The 19,518-nt window shown below is 36.8% G+C and overlaps 1 protein-coding gene across 2 annotated transcripts in view; it reads right to left on the reverse strand.

Moving 5' to 3' along the window:
• The window catches only part of SDK1 (sidekick cell adhesion molecule 1), a 1,168,267-nt gene that overhangs the window by 475,816 nt on the left and 672,933 nt on the right, over window positions 1-19,518 (reverse strand). The window contains exon 8 of one of the 2 annotated variants that reach the window (XM_036741469.1): window positions 11,841-11,865. The exons of the other annotated variant lie outside the window; for it this stretch is intronic. Coding sequence (XP_036597364.1) covers window positions 11,841-11,865 — 25 coding nt within the window. The remainder of the gene's footprint in view (window positions 1-11,840; window positions 11,866-19,518) is intronic. 2 annotated transcript variants of the gene reach the window in all.

Below are 19,518 nucleotides of genomic sequence, written 5' to 3' on the forward strand. Positions count from 1 at the left end.
ACTTTCAAACACAAGAATCAAGAGAAGCATGAAAAGGGTAATCAAGAAAAAGAGCAAAAAAAAGAAATTGCAAGGGACTTACTAAAGTTGAACTGTTTTGTTTACATTCCTACATGGAAAGATGTGTATGATTCATGAGACCTCAGTATTAGGGTAACTGAAGGGAATATGCATGCATATATATATATATACATATATATGTAAATATATGTATATATATATATGTGTGTGTGTGTGTGTGTGTATGTATATGTGTGTGTGTATGTGTGTACATATGTATGTGTATATATATATAGAGAGAGAGAGAGTGGATACAGGGTGAGTTGAAGATGAAGGGATGATATCTAAAAGAAATAAAATTGAATTAAGGGAGGAGAGAGGAATATATGGAGAGACAGAGAAAGGGAGAGCTAGAATGGGGTAAATTATCTCGCACAAAAGTGGCAAGAAATAGCAGTTCTGTAGGAAGAGAAGAGAAGGCAGGTGAGGGGGAATGAGTGAATCTTGCTCTCATCAGATTTGACCTGAGGAGGATACTCAATTGGGTATCTTATCCCACAGGAAAGAAGGAGGAAGAAGATAAAAAGGGGGGATGATAGAAGGAAGGGCAGATGGGGGAGGAAGTAATCAAAAACAAACACTTTCAAAAAGGGACTGGGTCAAGGGAGAAAAATGGATAAAGTGGGATAGGTTAGGAAGGAGCAAAATATAGTTAGTCTTTCACAATATGAGTATTATGGAAGGGTTATACATAATGATAAGCATGTTGCCTATGTTAAATTGCTTGACTTCTTAGGGATGGTGGGTGGGAAGGGAAGAGGGGAGAAAATTCGGAACTGAAAGTTTTAAAAACAGATGTTGAAAAACAAAAAAAAAGTTTTTGCATGCAACTAGAAAATAAGATACACAGGCAATGGGGCGTAGAAATTTATCTTACTCTACAAGAAAGGAAGGGAAAAGGGGATGGGAGGGAAGTGGGGTGACAGAAGGGAGGGCTGACTGGGGAACAGGGCAACCAGAATATATGCCATCTTGGAGTGGGGGGGGAGGGTAGAAATGGGGAGAAAATTTGTAATCCAAACTCTTGTGAAAAGCAATGCTGAAAACTAAATATATTAAATAAATAAATAGATAGATAAATAAATAAAAGAAAACCAAAATGATATCACTACGCTAGAGTCAAGTTACAATGTGTCAGACTGTGGCTGATCAGACCAATGAGAGCTTGGGATGTTCTAACACAGGTCAGGCACAAATAGGCCACATTATAGTTTTCAGAGGAAGAAATTAAAGATATCTATAGTCATATGAAAATGCTCTAAATTAATATTGATTTGAGAAATGCAAATCAAAACAACTCTTTGGTACCACATCTCTCCTGTCAGATTGGCTAACATGACAAAACAGGAAAATCATAAATGACGGAGAGGTTGTGGGAAAATTGGAACACTGTTACATTGTTGGTGGAGTTGTGAACTGATCCAGCCATTCAGGAGAGCAATTTGGAACTATGCCCAAAAGGCTATAAAAATGTGCATACCCTTTGACCCAGCAATACCACTTCTAGGGTTGTATTGCAAAGAGATCACACAAGTGGGAAAGGGACCCGTATGTGCAAAAATATTTATTGCAGCTCTTTTTGTTGTGGCAAAGAATTGGAAATCAAGGGGATGCCCAATAATTGGAGAATGGCTGAACAAATTGTGGTATATGAATGTAATGAAATAGAAATATATAAGAAATGAGGAGCAGATGGACTTCATAATAACCTGGAAAGACTTACGTGATCTGATGCTGAGTGAGGGGAGCTGAACCAGGAGAACATTATACATGATTACAGACACATGGTATCTGTGATGACTAACTTTAATAGACTTGGCTATTCTCAGCAATACAAGGTTCGAAGACAGTTCCAAAGGACTCATGATGGAAAAAGCTATCCACATCCAGAGAAAGAATTACGGAGTCTGAATGCAGATTGAGGCAAACTATTTGCTCTCTTTTTTTCCCTTATTTTTTAGTTTTGTTTCTTCTTTCTCATGATTCATTCCATTGGTTATAATTCTTCTTTACAACTTGACTATTGTGTAAATAAGTTTAATAGGAAGGAATACATAGAACCTATATCAGATTGCATGCCATCTTGGGCGGAAGTGGGGAGGAGAGGGAGAGGGAGAAAATTTGGAACTCAAATGGAATTGAGTGTTGTAAACCAAAAATAAAAAATACATTTTAAAAAAAGAGTCCACGTTAAAAAAAAAAAACCTAATCATTTGTTGTTTGGTCAATTAGTCATGTTCAATTCTTTGTGACCCCATTTGGAAGATTGTTGGCAAAGATACTGCAGTGCTTTGTTGTTTCCTTCTCCAGCTCATTTTACAGAGGAGGAAACTGAGGCAAGGTTAAGTGACTTGCCCAGGGTCACACAGCTAGTAAGTGTCCGTGGCCAGATTTGAAGTCATGAAGATGAGTCCTCCTGACTCCAGGCCTGGAATTCTATCCACTGCACCACCTAGCTGCCCCAAACCTAATAACTGAATTATTCAAAGTCACTATTATGTTACTAAGAGACATAGAGGATAGAATGTTGGACCTGGAGTTAAGAAGAGTTGGGCTTATAGCCTTCCTTTTAAACTTAAGAGCTGTGTATGACCATGGGCAAGTTATTCAAGTTATTCAACCTTTTTTGAGCCTCATACAATTCTCTAATATTTCTACTGAGTAATAGAAAAGTTGTGACCTGCATTGATGAATGAATTTTCCACATCAGTGAAACAGCAGATACTTGAAATCTTAAATCATCACCCACAGCCTTCTCTTATCTAGGATAAATACTCTGAGGTCCATGAAGGATCATGGGATCATAGACTGAAAACGATTTCCCTAATTGGTCCTACTTTCCCTTATATTTAATGCAGGTCATAATCACAGCTAGCTAATTAACAAGGTACTAGGGAAATAAGTATTTTTGACTTTTTTTTTAGCTTCTCTGCTTTATCTCTTTTTCCAAGGCTACACCAGCAAAAGCTGCCCGCTCTAGATGACACTTTATGGGCAAAACCAAATGGAAAGGAGGGAGAAGAAAGAATAGTAGGGAAGAGAAGGGTAGAAGGAGAGTAAATAGAGAAATCAGGGTCAGGATGAAAGAAGGGGATACAGGAGGGGGAAAAAAATGGTGGGGGGAGAAAAGCTGGAGCTGCAAACAGACTTCTGCAATTTAGTTCAGGTGCTCTTTAGCCAAAAGGATTTTTGTTTTCACCTGTCTGCATGTTCTTTAAAAATAGTGCATTGTTTTAAATGTCACTGCACATCTGTGCATCACTGCACTTTTGTTGAGATTCTGGCAGTCTTCCAAAAAGCCAAGTCCATGTTAATAGGGGCTGTGTTCCTGCTGCTTTGTCCACCTGCTGACTGCCTGGTGTTGTTCCTTTTTGCTGTGTTGTTCAACTGCTAATCAGTTAGGATGGCCCACTTGCCATCCTCCTCACCTGTTGATGGGCTACTGCTGCACCACATCCTGAATTTTGCAATCACTCACAGCTTCCTAGAGGTAGCCTACTGCCCTGGCCAGCTGTTAAGAATTTATTTGCAATAAGACTAATATTTTGGCTAATCATTTTAACAGGAATCAAGGCATGCCTGACCATTATGAAGCCCCTGTCCAGACTCCTCTCCCCTGAGGTAGGATGGCAGAATCATGTTCATTAAAAAATCCTTTCATAATGGCATCCTTACGATCAAAGGGCACAGAGATGATTGACCTTGGCATCCAGGATTAAGGCAGCATTATTTTTCTTGATTACCGGCAGTCGAATAGAAGGGAAATTATAAAGCCATTGAGAGGATTAATACAACCTTGATCTCTCTCTCCTGGCTCTTTATCTCAAGTGATTAAAATTCTGCTGGAAAAAAAAATGGTCATGTAGCATACGCCTGCTGCCACAGATAGATACAGTATCGGCTCCATGCATCAGCTCGCTGTGACAGCCCGCGCAAAGGTTAATTATGCATGCTGTATATAGTTTTAATCACTTTAATCAGAGCACTGTTCCACTGAAGCCCAGGCTATAACTTTTCTACAAGCAGGGGAAGCACTTCAAGCATGGCAGTGTTTGTATAGGGGGGAAAAAAGAGAAGAAAAACGGTACATTAACCACAGAAAGAAAGATAATGCAAAATCTATTGACTGAACAACAAGATTAAACTGGATGTCCATACTGGAACCCAGAGAGAATAGCTAAGTAAAGCTGGAGAAATGACCTTTTGCAGCATGTTTGATATAATCAGATAGCTGGCTCTTGGGTAAGACTCATAATTAAAAGTCCTAAGCTCAATTTTTGAGTCAGTATGGTGGTGAAGCCAAAAAACCCTGGTTCTAGTTTTGGCCTTGTCACTAGATCATTGGTTATGTGTCTTTTGGCTAATCACCATAATCCCTCTAGACTTCAGTTTCCTTAGCCTCAGAAATGGAAGGCATTGGACTACTTACATATTTAGGATGGACCCTTGCAAGTTCTATGGTACTTCTCATCACAAGTTCTCCAGGGCTACATTCATCTGAGGGCTGTGTAAAAGAGTTATGTACTAATGGCAATAGTTATGAAGCATATTTATGTTTGGCCTTGGAAAACAGGAAGAATGTATATTCAGGTATCTTCTACACACACATTTTTACCTCTAAGAGCTCTGACCCTAATCACTTCTTGGTTCAGCTCAACTCTTAGTATCCCACGCTCCTACTAGATAGAGATGGTATGGGCTACTGCTCATCAGGGCTTCTTAATCTTTTTTGTGTCACAGATCTCTTGTTTTGTCTGGCACGCTCAGAATAATGTCTTTAAATGTACAAAATGAATACGATTATAAAGGAAATCATATACTAAAATACATTTATCAAATTGTAAAAAAAAGACCATAGGTTAATAATCCCTCCTCCAAATAATGTATAAAGAGAAAGCCACCCATAAAAAATCAGAAATTGATTAGCAGATAGACAACAATAACTGCTTAGAACATGAGGAAGACCAATTTGTATATTTCTTTCCAAAAAGACTTTACTACTTTCTTGATGTACATATTATAATCCAAGGTCCTGCACATGAAACAAAGATTTCCAACTTTTAAATTTGGATGTGAATTTTTAATAGGAAATATTGATTAAAATAGACTATATGACTTCAAATATTCACAGAGGAGAATCTGCGATCTTGCCTGTAATTTAAAGAGATGGTCAGTTACCTAAGGAGCTAAGAGGTTAATTAACTTAACTGTAGTCTCACAGCTAATAAGTGCCAAAGTCAGAATTTGAACTAAGGACTTCCTTACTCCAAGTCCACTTCACTATTACATCATATTATTTCTCTATATGAAATAACTCAAATGAGGCAATGCATGCAAAGCATTTTGCAAACCATAAAGTACTATGTAAATGTTGGCTATTATTTTTAAACCATATTTTCAAATAGGGCATACTGATTAAGGGAAAATCAATCATTTAAAAAAGGATTTGATTTATCATAGAATTAACAACAAGAATCCTTTACACAGTAAGCTCTCCCTGGCACATTCGAGTTACAATTCAGTTTTGCCAAAAAAATCAAATTATATATCTTACTGATTACACAAAGTACAGCACATCTGTACAAAGATGCTAAGGTTTTAAAAATATTATAATGATATTATGAACCTGACTTGGAAATTGTACCACTAAAAATTATAACTCGTTCAGAGCTTTCCCTCAACAACAGGTCTATAACTGATCTCATTAAACTAATTATAGAGTTAGAAACTTATACCTAGATCTTATAGAAGAAAAATTTTAACTGAAGTGTTCACATTCCATTTCAACTCTAGGACTCAAATGGTCACTTTTATTGACTAGATGTGCCACTAAATCAAATGCAGAGGTGGGGAAGATCAATACAGAGATGCCCTTTCTCCTCATCTCATAGCCCTATTTCCTAAAAACTCCCATTAAACACCCATGATCTTGTAATACAATGCTAATCTGCTCTGGATAATGAATTGCTTAGAATCTAAAAATCTTAGCAAAATGTAATCTCCTATGACTATAATACTGCATTTTTTTTAATACCAGAAATCAAATTACCTAAAAATCAGTTTCTGAAATGATCCATTTAAATTGGTTTCACATTTTCAGCAATTTGTTCCTCAGTCAGATTTTTCTAGAGTGAAAAAGGTAACCTGTCTCCTTAATCCTAATAAAATGTATCTCGTCAGTGAGATGCTTTGGGTTCTCAAACCAGGCCAGCAGGGCACACACTTTGTCAATTCCTACTCTAACCTAGCTAGAAAGGCTTCAAGAATGAGCTGGGTAAATGACTCTAAGTCTGTTGTCCAAGGACGAGACAGGTTGGCCACAAAGTTGAGTATTTGGGGGCCATGATAACTCTCAAAGACTAGGATCTACAAAGATGTAATGGAGCAAGGTTGGAGGGCTCAGTGGAGGGAGCCTTTCCATACTGAAGGAATCACAGATTTTTGGAAGATGGAAATGCTAAAAGAAGATGAAGGCATACAAGCTCGGCTACCTGGGTTGAAAGAGGGGCAGAGTTACAAAACAGAGTAAAATTGCAATTAGTTAATGCATCAGGATAAATTATATATTGGGAGTATAAGGCTCACAATTTTACAAACCTGTGGAAATTCTACTTCACTCCCCATTCCCCACACCAAAGTAGTATCTTCTTTCAAGTAGCTTAAAAAGCCAATTATAGTAGTATATTTTTCTGAAAGCTGGGGCGAAAAGCTTTGTAGTGACAGTACTTCAGCATTTATCTGCTACTATTTACATCATTTATTACTATTAATGATGTAATGACAGCACTTTGTATTTATAAAAAACTTTCTGCATTGTGCTCAGATAGATGATCCAAAATAAATTCAGAAGGTTTTAAGATGCCCTGCTCAGGGAACAATAAACATCAGGTGGCATTTCTTTCTCATAATATGATTTAAACAGCATTTTCTTTTCCTCCCCTGTGGGAACAAAAGGAACTAATATATTATTTGTTAAAGGTTGCAGACATTGTACTATGCTAGTTTTTTTTTTTAATTTAAGCTTAAACTTTAACACTTAAACAACCCTCTTCCTCTATGAACTAACATAGATTCCTACTCCTATGTGACTGCCTACTGGGGTCAAGATACCCTCAGCTATATGAAGTATCAACATAACATGGGATATCAAGCAATTTTTCTTCCAGAGACCTCAACATGCTTCACTTATTTCTCATGCTTAGTCTTAACAACAACCACATAAAACAGCTGGACAATGGGGAGAAGGTTCTAAGGAGAGTCTGCCTCATGTAATCATTATTACCTGGCCTAGCCCATGGCAGAGTGGCTATGGTACAAAACATGGCCTCCTGGAATACTGGATTTGAAGACAGAAGCCTTATATTTGAATCCTGACTCTGTTTCTTATTATCCACATGGCCTCAGGCACACAGGTGGTAAGTCACTTAACCCTTCTGGGACTAAGCTTCTTCATCTGTCAAATGACGGGGATGTCCTAAAAGAACCCTCAGGTACCTTCCAGCTCTAATTCATAAGAACCTATGACCAAAAAAAGTTCTGAATACATTTGGTACTTAATAATGATTAGATTGAAATGAATTAAATGATCGCTCCCATTAATAGACTGAGAAATCCTGGCATTGATTTAAATGACTGGGCCAATGAAATTCGAAAAGTCAGTAAGACCTCCTGATGACCCACAATACCTGACTTCCAGTTCAGTACTCTCCTTCTGGACATATTCCATTAATCAAATTCTCCATGAGAGAAAGAGAAAAAAGAGGTCTTCCAAAACACTTTCATATTGCATCCATTTCCACTGTTTTTGTGTATGAAGAAATTCTCATTCGGGAACTCTCAAAACATGGGGGGAAAAGAATCAACTCAGAATTAGCATCATTTTGGCCTAATGAGAAATATCAATAGAATTGATATTTCCCTCTCGTATTGTTGCCTTCTAAAAAGTGATATAGTAATTTATTTTTTCTATGGAGTAGATTGATATTGTAAACACCATTTATTCATCCTGGAGCATTAGGTGACAAATACAAGTGGTATAGAGCTGTTCTCATTGGAAGGCAAAGTAGATGATCATAAGTGCCTTATTATTACCAGAGGCTGAGAAACCCTATGGTTCTATATTAAAGTTAAGTAGATACTGGCAAAACCATCACAACTGTATTTAAGTCAAATTTGTTTATTAACATAGTATCACAATAGCATTTAACTCTAACATGTTTCAGTTGAGTTTTTAGATTACATGGGGAAGACCAGGGTTGGCCTTCAGCATCTGAGGATTTTATTTTATCTGGTGTGTGAGGAATGTAATGTATTTCTCATTCATCTAGTAGTAATGTAAATTATGTCTCTAAAAAAAAAGAAAGAGCACAAATTATTAACCAGATGTCATCTAGTCTATAAAGCCAGCTTTGATAAGGCCTCTCTCCTTTTCTTTCTCTTCTTTAATAAAGTTTAGCTGCTCTATACAGACAATTTTAATCTCATTACATCAAGGGTTTGCTTGATGGTATTTAATAACACAGTGCTACCCTGAGACACATCCTCCCCATTTGTATGATACCAGTTAGTGGAATAAATTATACAGTACATTTTTCAGAATCAATGATTGGTGACAGGTTTGTTTATTGTTCATTAATAAACAATAAAGACTATCACTTCTACTGAATAATGCCAAGGTTACTTGATTACATTTCCTTTCAATTTACTAAAGATGACCTATGACTCATCACAGATCTGGGCATTCATTCTGAACTTTACATACAACACCAATGCAATCCTTCATCATGGCAGCTAAATATGTCAGGATTAACATTCTGCTAAACATTCAAACTGAAATTACACTTGAGTTATAAAATTGGTTTTTATGAGAGGTTTTATGCTATCTGTGGGTTTTGATCATCTCCAGGAAGATATAAAGGATAAGTAATGAACTGCCAGGAAATGATTTTTATCTCTTCCATAAGAAAAAAAATCTACCCTGCTAATGCAGTAGAAAACAAGTCATAGAAGCATTGGCTAAAAACAAAACAAAAAAAAAAAAGGTTAAAAAATCTGATCAAAAATCATAAAACATTTGTCAGGAGAGATTTTACATATTGAAACTTGTACTTTTTATTATCCTATTAACAGAGATTGACTTTTCAGGTAGACAAAGATATTCATATTAAAAATATCTAATACAGTGTTTAGGAAAAAAATGAGAGACAGCATGGCATAGAGGTGTTGCAACAATCTGGCTAGCAGCTGCTGTGGGGGTGTAAAACCAACAACAACCAGCTCACAGAATGCTGCGAGCCAGATTCTTTTGATCTGCTTTGCTAAGGAAAGCATCATTAAGGGGTTAACAATCCTACTTTAATCCAGCATACAAATATCATTCACTTAGTTCGGGGGAAAAAGCCAGCATCCTGAACTTCAGAGCAAATACAAACAAATTACAAACAAACCAAATACAATTCACAGTTCCCAAGAAAACCATCAACATCTGACTTCAGCTGGAAGACCCTTAGAGCTGCTGCCCAGACTCCCGTGCCTCCAGGCATGAGAGCCTTAAGCAAATAACTCTGTTCTCTCTTTTTATACAGTTTCAGATGTCATCAAACGTCATCTGAGCAACCAGAACTTAGGCTCTTACTATTGGCTCTGGTGTTAGCACCTCCCTTCATTGGCCCCACCTGGAGCCTCACCTTAGTTACCAATTCATATCCACATAGGCTTAGCAACTATTAGATAGGGGCTTGGGGCCTGGGGTTTAGCACCTAGTAAGGCTCAATCAAAGACACCCAACTTAATTGATATCACAAGAGGATAGAGAGCTAGCCTCAAAGCCAAGAGATACATGTTCAAATTCTGCCTAGGAGACAATAACTTTATCACCCTGGGCAAGTCACTTAACTTCTGAGTGTTTCTGGCAATTATTTATTTATTATATTTAAATAATTTAGTTTTATTTTCAGTTCCAAATTCTCATCCTCTCTCCAACCACTTCCCCATTCATTAAGAAAGCAAGAAATAAAATAGAAATTAGAGAGATGAAGTCATGCAAAACATGTTTCCACATTAGCCACATTGCAAAAAAAAGAAAAAAAAAGGCAAAAAAAATAAAGGAAAAAATGCTTCCATCTGCACTTAAAGTTCATCAGTTCTCTCTCTGGACAGCATTTTTCATCATGAGTCCTATGGACGTCATGGATTTAGTATTGATTAGCAGCTGTGTTTTGCAGTTGATAGTTGTTACAATATTACTGCTGCTGTGTACAATGTTCTCCTAGTTCTAGTCCACTTCTCATCAGTTCATAGAAGTCTTCCCAGGTTTTTCTGAAAGCATCCCCTTCATTATTTCTTACATCACAGTACTATTTCATCACAGTCATATACCAAAACTTGTTCATCCATTGCCCAATTGATGGGCATCCCTTTAGTTACCAATTCTTTGCCACTTCAAGAAAGAGCTGCTCTATTTTTGTGCACATGGGTCCTTTTCCTTTGATCTCTTTGGAATATAGACCTAGTAGTGATATTACTAGGTCAAAGAGTATGCACAGTTTTATAGTCCTTTAGGCATAGTTCTAAATTGTTCTCCAGATCTTGGCAATTCTTATAAACCACAGAGGGATACTGAACCAAATTGACAGAGGGAGTTATCTTTTCTGGGAATTCCCTCTTCAGAGGCGGGGAACCTGTGGTCTTGAGGCAACAGGTCCCCCACCGCTGCATCAATGAAATCACAATTTCATTCCCTATCCCTCAGGGAAGAACAAACAAGCAAGCTTTTTTAACTTGAATACATTCTTTCTTTCCTTCATCAAGAGTAAATATGTTCTTCAGTTATCTGAAAAGAATATTTTTAGGTATGAACAATCTTTCACGAAGACTACAAGAAAAAGTTATTTCAGTATCTGTCTGCTCTCATTAAAATAAGAATACTCAAATGGACCTGAAAGTACCCCAAAATGGTTATACCATCCAATAATGGAGATTCCAATCTATCCATTCTCGTCCATTCTATGTGCAGCTAGGTAGCACAGTAGATGGAGTACTAGCTCTGCAGTCAAGGTCACTTGAATTCAAATCTAGTTCAGACATTTATTAGTGTGATCCTGGGCAAATCACTTAACCTTTGTTTGCTTGTCTTCTCATCTATAAAATGGGAATAATAATAATAACCCCTACCTCTCAGCATTAGTGTAAAGATAAAATGAATTAATACTTGGAAAGTGCTCTGCAAACCTTTAAGCTCTATTTAAGTGCTGTTTGTCATCCTCATCCTCATCATCATCATTATTATTACTGTCATCCCATAAGTTTGCCACAAGGAATAGGATCCAGAAAATTTTTTTAAAAAACCAAACATTTGGACCCCAGACTCCAAATCTTTATTCAGTATTTGCCTATCAAGTTTAACCTTCAAGTCATCATTGGCTCTTTATTCTCCTTTTCTTCTTCTCCTATCTCTAATTAGTTGCCATGTCTTAATAAATCTACCTTCACATCTCTTGTTTCTACTTCACTCCACTCATACAATCACCACTTTAGTGATGCCCTTATCACCCCTAATATGGACTGTTGCAATAGCCTTCTAATTGGTATCCCTGTCTACAGTCTCCCCTCTTTTCAATTCATCCTCCACACAGGTGCTAAAGTCATTTTCAGAAAACACAAGTCTACTCCCTATTGCCCATAGGTAAGAGAGAAACCCTTCTTTCTGGCATTAAAAGCCCCTCACAGACTGGTTCCAGCTTAACTTCTAGGCTTATTACACATTATCTCCCTTCAGGTACTCTACATTCCAGACAAACTAGCCTACTTGTTACCCGTCTCCTTGGCTTTTTACCCAGGTTATCTCCCTAGTCTAAAGCATGCTTATTCCTCTCCTCTATCACTTAGAATCCCTAGCTTCCTTCATGAATGTAACCAAGCGGTGCCTTTCACACGAGGCCATTCCTGACCTACCCCAAGCACCTCCCCTACTTGCTAGGGCCCCTTAAAATTATTTCTTAAATATTCTGTATTTACATGTCTACATTTCCTCTCTCCATTAGAATGTAACCTCCATGAGGGCAAGGAATGTTTTGTTTTTGTCACCCTAGCCCCTAGCACAGTGTTGGGAACATATTAGGCATTTGCTTTTTGAGTCACTGTATTAATATATCATCAGCTGCAGGAAAACACTGTACTTTTATACCTATAGTGTCATTTTCTTTCTGCCACGTTTGTGTAGTAGTATCACAGAATCAGAATGTTACCATTGGAAGGGTCAGTGTCATCATCTAGACCATTGATGCATTGCAGTAGAAGGAGCACTGACTCAAGAGTTCAAATCCAGTTTCTGATGTTACCACCTATATGACTTTGGGGAAATCGCTACTGCCTTGGGCCTCGATTTCTTCATCTGCAAGAGTAAATGGACTTCTAATGACCCTTCCAGGGCTATACCTATAGGCTCCTACCTAAAACATGAATCTGTTCTATAACATTACTGATCAATGGCCATACACTAACCACTGGAAGACCTCGAATGATGGGAAACTCAGTGCCTTGTAAGACAAACTATCGTTTCATCTGCCAGATCTGTTTGAAAGTTCTTATATGGACTTGAAATGTTTTTTTCTATAACTTCTACCAACTAGTCCACCAAATCTAAGAATAAATCCAATTCCTCTCCCATGTAAACACCCTTCAAATATTATAAGACACTGTCCACCCAAGGAGTACAAGAAGAGATGCTGCCCCATGAGAGGAAAAAGAAGCCTTGGACAACAGAGACCATAGGCAGAGACCACGGTACACCATAAAGTCATTATAACAGAGGTTGTCCTCAGGAAAAGGAAGAGAATCATTTGGTAGTTTCCAATTTTTAAGTCTCTTTTCATTTTCATATCATACATTTATCACATAATCTCAGAGTTGGAAGGATCCTCAAACACCAGACTCTATAATTCATATTCCTGGAAATATCTAGATGTGTAATATCTTATATGGATAGTTCTATGTGTGCAACAAACTACACTTTGTGTCATAGTTTATTGCATTGCAGCTAGGTAGTTCCGTGAATAACATGATAGAGTTGAAATCAGGAATACCTGAGTTCAAATCCTGCCTTAGGCATTTACTAGGTCTATGAGTCTGGACAAGTCACAACTTCTCTGGGCCTCAGTTTCTTCTTTTATAATATGAGAATGATAATAGCACCTAACTCCAAGGATTGTTTTACGGATCAAATAAGATAATATGTGTAAAGTGACCTGCCTACAGTCACATATTCTTATCTCCAGGTCCAGTGCCAGGTCTTGTAAAAGCTATGAAAAAAAAATGGTTCCTTTCTTGGAAGGTTTCCATCCTTCACAGTTCAATTACTGATTAGAATCAGATTTGGAACAACAGTTTCTCTCATCACTTCATCTTCTGATAGAAATATACTATACATTTTACATATATAGTATATGATGTATATATTTAGACAAGGTAAAGGATCATAGGCTTTATTTTTAAGAGAGACCAATCTCCATCAGATGTTAAGATGGTTAATGTCTCTCATGATATTTATATCATGTTTATGCCATTTTTGGTATCTGTCATCATTTTCTATAAACAACTAGGAGTCCTCTATTTTACTTATGATATCACTTCTACTTTTCCTTATTTCATTTTTCTCGATGTGCACTCAGGGTCCTGTATCTTCATACTGATTATATCATTCTGAGACAATTGTCACTTTGCTATCTCTTCTATCCTATCTGATCCTTTTAAGCATGGGATACTTTAACCTTTAACACCTGCCATATTCAGTCATGAGTTCCATCCCTCCTAATCTTGTTGATAACAATGAGAACATCATAATTAGGATCCAACTAACTTCTCAAATTAATTTTATTTCCCAAAATTTGTATATTGATGTACAGACACCTGTGACTAATAGTATCATTTGCTGCCCCCTTTCTCAATTATTTTCTCTTATAAATTAGAGGTCCATTCCTTTTCTTTTTTCTCTATCCTGCTCATTGCTCTCCAGGATATCTGATTTATTTCCAGGTACCTTTTCTCTTTCCCTTTTTTAGGTTAAAACTCTTGATGAGATCAGCAAATCTCTAGGAAAATAATTTCTTTTCAGCACTCGTTAGCTACAATTTGTCAATGGCCAAGATTCCATTATGTCTGTACCTTAGGCTATTGTCTAAATAATCTAATCCCATTCTTTTATACCACTTCCTATATGTCACTTTTTATATCCTGCTTTTTCTAAAGTCCCTCCCTTCCTTTGTTCAAGATAGCACCTGTTTTCCCTTAATTTCTGTCCATGTAACTACTACCCAACATCTCTTTTAAAAATAAATATAGCGGGTCAGCTAGGTGGCGCAGTGAGTAGAGCACCGGCCCTGGAGTCAGGAGGACCTGAGTTCAAATTCAGCCTCAGTCACTTGACACACTTACTAGCTGTGTCACCTTGGGCAAGTCAACCCCAATTGCCCTACCTTCCCCCCTCAAAAAATTGATATGGCAATGGAAAAGAGGTGACTGCCAAATCAGATAATATGTAGTGTTGGTCACTTTTAACGATGTGACCATCTCGGTTAGATTGGAACGTTAGCAAAGACGTCAAGACTACGAGACCTTCATGCTTCCTGGAGCCTAAATCATTTCCTACAATAAAAATGGTCAATATTAATTTTCTCAGCCTAGCATTCAAAGCCCTTTATAATCTGGTGCCATCTTCAACCTACCTTACCCATCTCAATGTATTTTTTCACCATCATGCAACATTTATTGGGCATTTATGCTGCACAGAAGGTAGTCCCCCATATTCTTTCTAGCCTCTTTGCTTTTATTCTGTTCCCTCAACCTGAAATTTTCTCTTCTCAGTACTTATTGATAACCTACTCAATGTCCCATTTTCTCATGAAGTATTCCAGGACTGCTATGAATCACAATGATCTCCTCTCTTCTGGTTCTACTGCTTGCACCACTCTTGAGGATATAGATGGAAAGTTTATAGCTTAAGCTACACTTTACTTTGATCTCCATTTGATTCCCTGCATATCAGATATAGTTTTTTGGGTTGGGACATGATAGTAATACCAAAAAGCATGTATGTAGTGCTTTGAGCTTCTCAAAATATTTTACTTACGTCTGATTTGATCCTCATAACAACCTTGCGAAGCAGATATTGTGTTATGATGAGGAAAGTGAGGAAAGAGAAGCTAAGAGATTTGCTTATGGTTATATAGCTCCTAAGTGCCAGATGTGGGATTTAAATCCATTTCTCTTTTAAGTTCCTTTTTGAGCTCTTCCATAAATTCTTTCTGGGCTTGAGATCACTTCCCATTTTTCTTTGGGGTTTTGCCAATAGGTGTTTTGACACTGTCATCCTCTTCTGAGTTTGTGTCTTGTTCTTCCCTGTCACAACCATAACTTTCTATGGTCAGATTCTTTTTGTTGTTATTTTTGCTCATCTTTTTAAAAGTCTTTTTCATTTGATTTCTGCTCCCAGGGTGGAAGGAGCTCTGTCTTAGGCTTCTTGTGCCAGTGCCTGCAGGTCCTGGCTGTTTACCTGGTATGGCATTTTGTTTCCTGAGGCCGACAGGGGACCCTCATATCTAGTGCTGTATTGAGAGGGTGGTGTAGGGGGTGGCTGTCACTGCTGGAGGATGTAGCAGTCTGTCAGCTTACCTGGTGCTGAGTTGAGGTACTGGTGGTGGCATCTGGCATGCACTGAGGCCAGGTAGGGTTTTTCTCCATTTCCCCAGGGCTACACTGAAGCAGGTAGAGGTCTGGCTGGTGGATGATACCTCTGAACCCATTTCTTTTGCTTAAAAGTCCAGTGCTCTTTCTGCTACACCATATTTTTTCTAGACATGTTTCTTTCATATTTTCCTGTTAATGGCCTTAAGACTTCCTTCAAGGCATTTTGATTGTGGATTTTATCTTTGGACTTTTTTTAAAAATGTTCTGGATCATTTAGTTCCTATACTGCTTCACAGAATCATAGAATTTTAGAAGTGGAAAGGACCTCAGTAATGCCCTAGCACAATAATTCCTGAAAAGAAATTCCCATTCTAACATATTTGTTAAGTGGTCATCTAGTTTCTGCTTGAAAACTTCCAAAGAGAGACAATCTACTACCGCCCAAAGCAGGCCATTCCACTTAGGAACAAGTCTAATTGTTGTCCCCCAGATACTTTTCAAATTGCTAACCAACAATGTTTCACCAAATATATAGCCGTAAAATTGATTTTCTCAACCCAAATAGCAGACTTTATATTTTTTTCTTAATAAATTTCATCTTATTAGCTTCAACTCAATATACTACACTACCATGATCTTCTTAGATCCTGACTGTCATCCACAGTATTGGCTTTTTGTCATCTAAAATTTGATGAGAATGCCAACTGCACCTTTATCTAAATTGATGAAATTGTTAAACTACATAGATTCAAGCACAGGTCACAAAATTATTCTACTGGAAACATCCTGCCAAATGACACAGAACTATTAATGACTACTCTAAGTACATCCATTCGAGCACTTTTGAATCCATCAAAGTGTATCATATAGTCCATATCATTCCATCTTCTCCATAAGGAGAAGTATAAAATGATTTATCAAATATCTAGTATCAAGATGATTTATCAAAGTCTAAAAGAACCGTATGGTTTTGGGTCTGTGCTGACCCACAACATACCTCAAAACCGAGTTGGCTAATCTGGGTATCTATGGGTGAACTTCCAGAAGGGAAAGTACCCCAAGTGCCATATATCAATGGTAACCCTGAGTATCAGTTATAGTTTTAATAAGGAAATAGTTTCAATTATGGTGCAAATAAGGAGGAGAAGTAAAATCCACTAGTAATCCAAATTCTCCCTTTCAAATAATACCGCAGATCATTAAGAGTAAACTGTATCTGCAACACTATCTTAGCTAGTTAGGTACCATAAGAAGAAAAGTACTTGAGAAAGGTAATCAGCTTTCTACTCTTAAAAAAGAAAATATAGAGTGATCTTAATAAGGATTTCTTGATTGCACCGGGCCAGAAGAAACTCATAAACCAGAGGCAACTACAGTTTATTTTATTACAATTTATGCCTAACTTCTCCCTCTACATAATGTTTTACACATGAAAACATACAAAGTCCTTTGTTTTATACTGGTTCAATTAAAGCTTGCTAACTAGAGTATACAGTCCATTTAGTATCAAGTCAATCTACTGTATCTTCTTCCAATAGAACCACATTAAGTGCCCATGGTCCACAACGAAACCCCCTGCACTCCTGCAGCTGCTTTGAATTGTTTTTCAAAGCAGATACCCACCTTTACATTGGGAGGGATAAACACAAACTCTTCTAATTCAGTAATCAGGACAGATAATTACATCCCCTTAATTGTTTTCTTTTTTCAGCTTAGGTTCACATTGATGGGAGATGGTAAAATTAGTCCACGAGCCATCTGAAGTTTGCTGCTTGCTGATTAAAGCCTTAATTGATTCAGAATGTTTTACAAATCAATCTCTGTGAATTACTCCAGGCTCACGATGGCATCATTATAAAGAAGTATTCTCTCAAAATAAGGGTCTGAATGATACCAAGTAAACACAAATTCATCCTGGTGAAGACATTCAAGTTCTCTATGGTATGGAAATGAGTGTTGTTTTTTCTTGTTTATGTTCAAATTACTCATTCCATTTTATTTTGGTGGAGTCCAAGCAGTAGGTGGTAAACTAAAATTCTACAGTCTGGGGGAAAACAAAAAGAATCTACATGCTTAAAATCTATCACTATTCTCTTGCTTTACCTAAATTGAAGAAAAACCATAAAATTCCCCAATTTTGCATTAAGACATTGGGTAAACAAATCTATGAAGTCAGATTCAATGAGAATAATAAAAATTAATCATAATTTTAAACACTAGCCTAGATAATTTAAATTTATCAATATTCCTTATGACTCAGGTAGTAATCATTTTTGTCATGGAAGGTGTGTACTATTTTAAAAAAGAATTTATTTTCATGTTTTGCCCAGATCAATTTGGCAGGTACTTCAAAAATATAATGATGAATTATTTTATTTGTGAAAATTAATTAAAGTAAATATTTGTGAAATATTTCACTGGGGTTCGGGGAAAGGGAGGGTGAACCATTTGTAATTCAGCAACCAAGATTATCAGGAATATTTTCCCAAGACCTATTAGAAAGACAATTACTATTAACAAAATCAATAGGTGTTTGTTATATTTAGCCACTAATAGGTATTCTGATTATTTTGTTCAGCATAATCAAATCAACAAATAGTTGTTGAGTAGCTTTTATGGAAAAGTTTTTGTAAAAAAAAATAGGAAATGCATTTAACAAAACCAACTTCAAAATTTTTAACTCTTTCAAAAAATACATCTATTTTATCAACAAAATTTTCATGCCAAATTAATCTGAGCAAAGCATGAAATAAATTCCTTTTTTAAAAAAATAGTACATACCTTCCATGACAAAAATTGACCTCTACCTGAGTCATAAAGAATATTGATAAATTTGAATCTTTTAGACTAGTGTTAAAATTATTATTTATATTTGTTACATTAAATCTGACTTAGATTTATTTACCCAATGCCTTAATGCAAAAATGGGGAATTTTCCATTCTTATTCAGTTTAGGTAAGGTAGGGGAAATAGCTGTAAATTTTAAGCATTGTAGGTTCTTTTTATTTTCCCCCAAACTGCAGACTTTTAGTTTACCACCTATTGCCTTCCTTTTAATCTCCCTGGTGGAAGAGAGGATTTACAATAGAAAATTTCCTTTGCTTTCTGCTATTTTTTCTCTAGTATTTCCTCCCACTTAATCCCAGGTTTTTTCCCTGTTAAATTTGATGGATTTCTATGCCAAATTCTTTGTATGTGTATGGGGAGAAGGGCAAGAGGAGAAGTGTTCAATTCCCCTTTGTCCATTTCAGATAAGAGTGAGGTTCATCAGATGCCCCCTTCTAACCCCTTCCTTCATGATGGTATACTTTTCTTCTCATGCATTTAAATTAGGAGAAATAGCAAGTTCCACCCTTTTCTTTCTCCTTTCTATACTACTGTATTCCTTTTACCCTCCCTTCTCTTTTCCCTCTTCAAACCTTTAGAACAGAACCAGTCTACTCTCAGGACTTCATTTTTTCTTATTTAACTGCCTGTATGCCCTTTGATGAAATTAAAGTTCTAAAAGAATGTTTTTTCTCCGTATCCTATTATAATGTTATCACTACAGTATCATACAACTCCTTCAAATTACTCAAATAAATTTGCTTTTGTACATCTCCCTTACCTTGTGTTTGTATTTTTAAGTTCCTACTCAGTTCTGGTGTTTTCACTGAAAATGTTTGAAAATCCTTTATTTCAATAAAAATCAATCCTCCTCCTCCCACCCCCATAGGATTATACTTTGTTTTTTTTTAAAGTTATTCTTGGTTGCAAGCTTGTATTGTGCCTTTTGGA

Source organism: Trichosurus vulpecula, chromosome 1, assembly GCF_011100635.1.
Source record: "Trichosurus vulpecula isolate mTriVul1 chromosome 1, mTriVul1.pri, whole genome shotgun sequence".
NCBI lineage: Eukaryota > Metazoa > Chordata > Mammalia > Diprotodontia > Phalangeridae > Trichosurus > Trichosurus vulpecula.